We start from the raw sequence: 7,438 nt of genomic DNA, 5'->3' as shown, positions 1-7,438 counted from the left end.
GAGCCAGAGGAGGGGCACAGCTGAGAGAAAGAGAGAGCCAACTTTGTTAAAAGCATTTGCTAAAAGAAATAAGACTCTTCTCCACAGAGGCTGCTTCATCCCTCTGTCAAGCAACAGCAACTGCAAAGTTTTACATTTATTATTATCCCTTTGATTATTCCAAATGTCTCACACGTATTCTCTCAGTAATCTTTGCATCAATGCAGAAAGTAGGTAAATATAATTCCACAGTACAGTGGTACCTCGGTTTAAGTACTTAATTCATTCCGGAGGTCCGTTCTTAACCTGAAACTGTTCTTAACCTGAAGCACCACTTTAGCTAATGGGGCCTCCTGCTGCCGCTGCGCCACTGGAGCACAATTTCTGTTCTCATCCTGAAGCAAAGTTCTTAACCTGAAGTACTATTTCTGGGTTAGCGGAGTCTGTAACCTGAAGCATATGTAACCCGAGGTACCACTGTATAGATAAAGGACTGGCTAAGAGGCCAACTGAAAAGTTAATGACTGAAGAGAGATTTCAGTCAGGGATTTTCCAGGACCCTCACTCTCTCAGCCGCTACATTTGTGCACTAGATTGCTATTTAACCATCTAGCCCTGCCCTAAAGGTGAAGAAATTCTCCCATCCCCATTTCTTCCCGACACATGAGAAACACTTGCAGCTAAAGGTGGAACACTGAGGGCACTGGTCAGAATGGACTGAAGTGAATGGAGACAATAGAAAATCCTGATGTGAGGACGCATCACTGACAGCACTTTAATGAAAGCTCCAGACCAGTCTGAAATGTGCAGACACACATGTGGACAGGACTAGAGCCCATTCCATGGCAACAGCACAGAACTGCTTCCCTACCTGGCTTGATTTCTCCAGCTACTGAAATTCACTAGGATTGCCACACTGGAGTAGATAAGAAGTTCTCTGGCTCAGCCAGGAGCTCAGGTTGGTGTGGGGGAGATTTTGCCTGGCTCTGTGTGGCCCCATTCATTACTCAAGCTGCCAACTCACTAAAAAAAAGTAACCCTTCAGTTGCAGACACTATCCCTTTTTGGCCTGCTTTTTTATTTTATTTTATTTTATTGGGTTGGCCTAGGGTGTGGTTATTCATTTGTGGTTGGCTGTGGTGGTCTTTGTTTTCATGTGTGACTGGGGTGGGTAGGTGTTTTGAATCGGGTTAGCCATATTGATTTGCTGTTGGTGGATTTTTGTCATTGTCTTGTTGGGCTGTGTAAGTGATAAAAGGGAGCCATACGAAGGTGTCTTCTTCTATTTGTCCCCGTGTCAGTTTCAGTTTATTGGTTAATTTTTCTAGTAGGGCTGTTTCCCATACTATTTGGTACCATTGGTCCATGCTTACTCCTGACAGGTCTCTCCAGTGTCTGGCTATGATGCTTTTGGCCTGCTTTTATGATGCCCCATCGGTCAATTCACACACCACAGAATTGTTGGTTGTTGTTGTTTTAAATTTATTAGCCAAAAAAAAAAAAGGGGGGGGGGGAAATATACAAAGACTTCCAGAAAGAGAGGGATTTGATCAGACCCTTTCTCTTGAAGATCCTGCACCTGCTTCTGCTCCAATGTTCTCTTTGCAGCTGGGACTCAAAAGGATTTACAACCTCCGACTAAAAAGCAAGCTTGACAAAATTAGAAAAGTTTCTTGTGTAGATAAAGCAAGATAATCCCACCGAGAAGGGAATAATCTGCTGCCCCCTACAGGCTGGTCACGGTCTTAAGCTTTCGTTCATGAAAGAAGCGGTGGGGAGGGCGCTTGCTGGAAGTTTCCTTCCTGGCAAAGTAGCTCAGCAAGGACTGAGCGTTTTTCTGGGCTGCGTCGTCTTCCGTGTCATCCCTGTAGAGAGGAAGGTAAAAGATAAGGGGAAATTAGGGATCTGGGTACAGTATTGTTCCTCCGCTGGCAAGCTATGCTCGACTTCTACTTCTCCTTGAGAGTTGCACCCACTTATCTTGGATTCAGACTTCTTCTACCTGCTACAACCACTGACCTTCGCTGCCTTCCAAGAGCCGAGATAGAAAACAGGTGCCCTGGCAGGCAGCCCTTCTTCCCTCAACAGAGACAGTACCGGACTCCTGCCCCATCTATCCAGGGGAAAGTTAACTGGCTGCCTCTCAAGCTCCTCCTGCGGCATTTGGCATAACTGCCAAGGTCAGCCTGAGATGGGAGGCAGCGGAGAATCAGCCAACTCCCTAGACTCAAGCGGAGGAGCTGCTCCCTGGATTGAGCTGGGTTCCAGAAAGCTGTGGATATCAGGGAAGGCAGTCACAAGCATCTTTGGGCATCAGCAATTCAGCAACTCTGTGCAGTACTCTGCACGGCCCACATAAGCACAGAGCAAGGCACAGGGGAGTTAGCAGAGCAAGCCAGCCACAAAAGGGGGGACCCTCCTTACTCACAGCTGATAAATGAATTTAAGGGAAAGGGTCCCATAAACACTCAGCAGGCCCATTCAGCTCCAACGATTGCCCTCCCCAGTGCCACTATTTAAAAAGCATCCTGGACTGCCAATCCACTATCTTCCTATATAATATTTGTGTAGGGAAGTCATCATGCTGCATCGCATGTGCAAAACCATCAGAAGAAATCTCTCACATGCCTTTATCAGCAGCAGCTGTTTCCTCCTATGCTCCACTGTTTCCTCAATCTCCCTTCTGAAGGTACATCTACCATCCAAGATCCACCCGACAGTTCTTCCTTCCCCACTTACCAGCAAACGGGCACAGCTTTGCTCTCCAAGATGACCTGAGCTGTACTCCAGCTGAACCGTACAAACTGTGGGTAGCCAAAGACAGGGTCCAGATTTTGGGTGAGCCACTCTTTAGTCTTGGGATCTGGGCCGGGGAAGGGGTAGAGAGATTAGAGGATGGATGGCCAATTATCCTGGCATATTAGTGCTCAGTGTTATCCCTACTTCTAAGACTGAGCCGTAGCCTGGAGAACAGTGGATGGGAAACATGACACAATAGGGGTTTGCAAACCTCCTAAGTACTGTCTCCACCCACTCTGCTGCTTTCTTGGTGCACAATATCTTAGAGATCATTTTGCACATATACACACACAGACACTCCCCTTTCATTTCAACTTAATGTAAGGACATGGCATTCTGTCCTAGAGGTCAACCCAAGCACAAAAGCCAATAAGGTCCTACTCACCCTAAGAGAGGGGAGATGGGAGGTATAGACTCTATACTATACTATAGAGGATCTAGGACAGCTAATGGCATCTAGTGAGGGCTGGGAAAAGCCCATATTGTTGCCAAGTAAACTAAATGTGTAATTCAAAGATGAGAGTGGGGAAGAACATTCACAAATAATAAATGTGGTTCTTAGTCACTGCCAAAGTAATGACTTGGCTTATTCATCTGAATGAAGCACTGCACTCTTTGTGTGCCTCCACAGAAACGCAAGAGCCAAAGGTCCATCTTGCCTACCCTTTTGTTTCCCACATTAAGGCAACAGCCCTCTTCCAGTGTTATCCTCAGCAGCTGACATATTGCCTTACAACCTGGAGTTTGCCTATTTCCATCCTATACGCTAATAGTTAAGATGTTATCAAGGTGCGACACCTTATTCAGAAAAACAGCACCGTACATGTGCAAGAAAGAATGGAAGAAGGCGGCTTGGGGGCACTCCCAAGTACAAACAATATCGGGGGGGGGGGGGGAGAAACCTAACTGGGGGTGAGGGGAACCAGAAACAGATCCGTGAGAACTGAAAATGATCAATGGACACAAAATGCCAACTGTTGTGGGAGGAGGGGGACAGAAAACCAGGGAGGAAAAAGGGCGAATGGGAGTATCCTGCCAAAGAGCCTGGCAGGCTGGCACCCTTGACATTTTGTTGCAGGTCCCTCTGATTTTGACTACCCTCTCATCCATGTGTTCATTTTCTTTTAAATCCACCTAAGCTAGAAGAAGAAGAAGAGTTTGGATTTGATAAACCGCTTTATCACTACCCGAAAGAGTCTCAAAGCAGCTAACATTCTCAGCCACCACATCTTGTGGTGGAAATTCATGTGGCTGGTTCTGTGCCCAAGCTGAGGAGAAATACTGGGTTTACCATTAGGATAGCCAGAGCCATAATCCAAGTCCGCATCTTCCAGATCCTCCAAGAACCTCCAGTTCTTTACTACCCGGTCCCTCGCCACCTACGGAAAATGAGAGATAACCAACATCGGAATTGCCTTCCTGCATCATTCCCATCTATGTCCTGATCCATCTAGCCTAGTGGTCTCGAATAGTAGCCAGCTCCTGTCCTAATGAATGATGGCAATAGTCACCCCCTATTGTTTGGCCCCAGCATCCAGTATTCTGCTCCAGCACATGAAAGCTTATTTAGCTGTTTCACGGTGGAAGCGGTTAGAGCGTCACAGTTTAATCGTACATCTCTCCAGATACCAGAGAGCACAGTGAGCCAGGAAACAAAGAGATCCTATGTCTCGCATTCACCTTGGCACAGATGCTGGCTGCACTGACAACAGGGAAGAGGGAGTCTGCTTTTGGTTTCACTGTAACCTCCAGGTCTGGGAAGTGCTGCTTGAGTTTTTCTTGGTACTTCTCTGCTGGTCCCACAGTATCCACAAAGACCTGAAGGAGGGAGGAACCATAAAGCACTGAAGAGGTGGGATTTCTTGCCACTTCCTACAGGTATGGGATGCTGAGCTGGCTCACCTTTGCAACCTGCACTCCAGAGTCCAACGCCCTCTGGATTAATCCAATGGCCGTATCATGCGAAAGCGCGTTCAGGTTGTACTTAGCTCTGCAACGGAAAGGAAGCTATGTTTTTCGCTCACAAAAAAAAACCTTGGCTCTGAGGCCCAAACGTCAGAAAAGGGCTGGTTGGAAAAGGTGTTGTGGAGACTGCACCCTGGACCAGCTTATGCCACCACCAGCCAGAACAGAAAGATGTCTCTGCCAGTACATTACCAATAGAACAGCTGCCCTGTCCACACAGCAAATAGGAGCTCAAATCTCACATAGTGTTAAGAGTGCAGTGGGCTGTTTGTGCCACAGCCAGTTAACACAGCAAACAACATTACAGCAGTAAGCATCATTCTCAAGGATGAGCTGGCATGAAGGACGAAAACAGCTCAGGGGGAGAGACACGGCCTCCCTTCTCTGAAAGAGGTCTGTCCAACTTTTCTGATAAACTCCAAGGTGAGAGGCCTCGTGTTTCCAATCCCCTTCCCCTTGCTCTGTCCTCTTTAGCCTGCAGCCACTACACAACACATCCAGTGTCAGCAGCACTTTTTCATTTGCCAGGTCAAAGTGATTTTATTGAAAACTGTGATTTTTTCTGTTATGATTTTATCGTTGCAGTTGTGTTTGGCCATTGTGGCTTTAATGATAGTTAGCCACCTTTGGAAACACGTATGCATTAGAAAGGCAGGGTATTAATATTTCTAACAAGTACACGAATAAACAAAACACAACGATTCCAGGCAGAGAAGCGATCTTGGGAGAAAAACCGCCACCCATTCAAAGCTGTGGTTCTAGCGCAAGGGTGGAGAACCTGCGGCCTTCCAGGCGTGGCTAAACTACAACTCCCACCACCCCTGACCACTCTTGCTGGTACTGATGGGAGCTGGAGCCCAGCAACATCTCGGGGTGGGGGGGAATAGGTTCCCCAACCCTGTTGCAGCGACTTCATCTAATATTGTCTGCTTACCGTCTCTGCATGCTGGTGGAGATGTAATTGGGTGAGAGGATGTGCAGGGCCCACCCAACAAAATCCTTCGCTGCACCCAGTTTCTCAAAGAGCTGTTCCCGCTGGGCCTCCGTCAGAGTCTTGGAATCTGTGACGGGAAAGCAAACAGGGAGGGGAGGACACAAACTCAAAAAAGACGTGACCTAGGATGAATACAAGCTGGGCAGTGCTTTGACAGCGGTTAGGGAAAACACTCCAAGAAGTACAGCATTGCCCCTTTTAGTCCAGAACCCATTTCCTGCCACGCCAGCATTACATCACAGTCCCAGTCAGGCACGCCTTTTTTTTCTTTTTACCTGCTACCTTCAGTGCCTCTAGGTCTCCCTGCCGATCCACAGGACAGTAACAGATTCCATAAACCATGGGACCTGGGAAGAAAGCAGAAGCCAATGCAAGCTACTCTTTCAAGACTCAGAGCTCCACCTACAGATACAATACTGCAGGTGTTTTTATAACAACACTGTCATGTGAGAAATGCTCTGAACTAGCAACACTAAGTATAGTTATAATTACCGTACAGCCCCAGGACAAAACTGGTCCTGCAATCAGGAATCCTAAACAAAAGACTCCCCTCCAGCCACCATCACAGGACATTATTCTGTTTTAAGGGTGGGGAAGTTCTGCTCGGCAGCAGGGGTGGGGTAGGGGAAGTAAAAAGCAGTCGTGGGACTGAACAAACTTATTGGCACAGAACTGGAACAACGTTATTTGCAAATCAGGACTGGATTAATTGTCAATTCTACAAGAGAGTCATTGTGGTGTAGTGTCTGACTAGGGCCTGGAAGACCAAGGTTGAAATGCCCACTCAGTCACTCTCTTGCAGCCTATTCTACCTCACAGGGTTGTTGTGAGGATAAATTGGGAAGAGGGTCATGTACGCCACTTTGAGCTCCTTGGAGAAAAAGTGGCATACAAATGAAATACTACTACTACAAAAATGCTCTATATCCTCACAATTTATCCTCATAATCACCCCTCCTGGCGTTATTAAAGTAGGTTGGCAGATAGCAATAGGAATCCTCTAGCGTCTAGGCCACCTGGCAAGTCCACGGATCACCCCAAGGCAGGCGAATATTAAGGATCAGCCAGTGATTTGGGACTCCCCTTCTGATGCTTTCAGGCAGTGCTTTTTTCTGGGGGGACGCATACCCCTAAACATTTTGTGAATCTAAGTTTGACCTCATTGAGGGACAGTATTTCAATATGAGTAAGAAAATGAGAGTCCCCCTAAACATTTTTTTAAAGAAAAAAAGCACTGCTTTTAGAACTCGATTCCTCGCTGGAGCAAAAAGTACCCCAAGGATTCCTCGCTCCCGCCGGTTTCACCCTCAGGCACGTACCCAGCACCGGACCCCGGCCTGCTTCATCGATGCCCAGGCTGCAAGGTTCGCTCCGGCAAGCGGCGGGCACCGCGGAGTCCAGCAAACAATTCACGGCGTTGTCCCGCTCGAAAGCGCTCAGGTCCATTTTCGCGCGTCCCCGGCAAGCGCCGTACAAACTCGGTACAGGAAACGAAAGGGAAGGGAAATCCCAGAGAGTGCGCGGCTTGCTGGGTATTGTAGTTTGCAGAACAGATCAGACTTGCGCACCAACTTCTCTAACAGCGTCGTGGGGGATCCCATCTGGTTGTAAATTAGGACAGTAAAAGTAGCGGGGAGGAATAGTCATGACTCCTGGTTTCTGTCCTCTGTTTCGAAAGGGCTTCATTGCACTTTTGGCACA

General features: G+C 47.5%; 2 protein-coding genes across 2 annotated transcripts in view; both read right to left on the bottom strand.

The window, feature by feature from the left end:
- TTC1 (tetratricopeptide repeat domain 1) overlaps positions 1-7,438 on the bottom strand; it is a 74,792-nt gene that overhangs the window by 40,818 nt on the left and 26,536 nt on the right. The window lies entirely within an intron of this gene.
- RNASEH2A (ribonuclease H2 subunit A) lies at positions 1,438-7,420 on the bottom strand. Its single transcript, XM_079967748.1, has 8 exons — positions 7,057-7,420; positions 6,013-6,084; positions 5,678-5,804; positions 4,681-4,768; positions 4,459-4,596; positions 4,070-4,157; positions 2,719-2,842; positions 1,438-1,844 (listed from the first exon to the last, which is right to left on the bottom strand). The coding sequence occupies exons 1-8, from the start codon at positions 7,181-7,183 to the stop codon at positions 1,706-1,708; spliced, it is 903 nt and encodes a 300-aa protein (XP_079823874.1). The 5' UTR covers positions 7,184-7,420; the 3' UTR covers positions 1,438-1,705.

Source organism: Podarcis cretensis (genome assembly GCF_951804945.1).
Source record: "Podarcis cretensis genome assembly, chromosome: 2".
Lineage (NCBI taxonomy): Eukaryota > Metazoa > Chordata > Lepidosauria > Squamata > Lacertidae > Podarcis > Podarcis cretensis.
The sequence above is the reverse complement of the archived record's forward strand: the minus strand, read 5'-3'. Positions and strand labels throughout refer to the sequence as shown.

Excerpts from the sequence above, each read along its gene's own strand:
- RNASEH2A (XM_079967748.1), bottom strand. The coding sequence starts at position 7,183 with ATGGACCTGAGCGCTTTCGAGCGGGACAACGCCGTGAATTGTTTGCTG. Across the intron at positions 2,843-4,069 it reads TGGCTCTGGCTATCCTAATG|ATCCCAAGACTAAAGAGTGG; the intron begins GTAAACCCAGTA and ends TCCCCGGCCCAG. Across the intron at positions 1,845-2,718 it reads AAAGCTGTGCCCGTTTGCTG|GGATGACACGGAAGACGACG; the intron begins GTAAGTGGGGAA and ends TCCTCTCTACAG.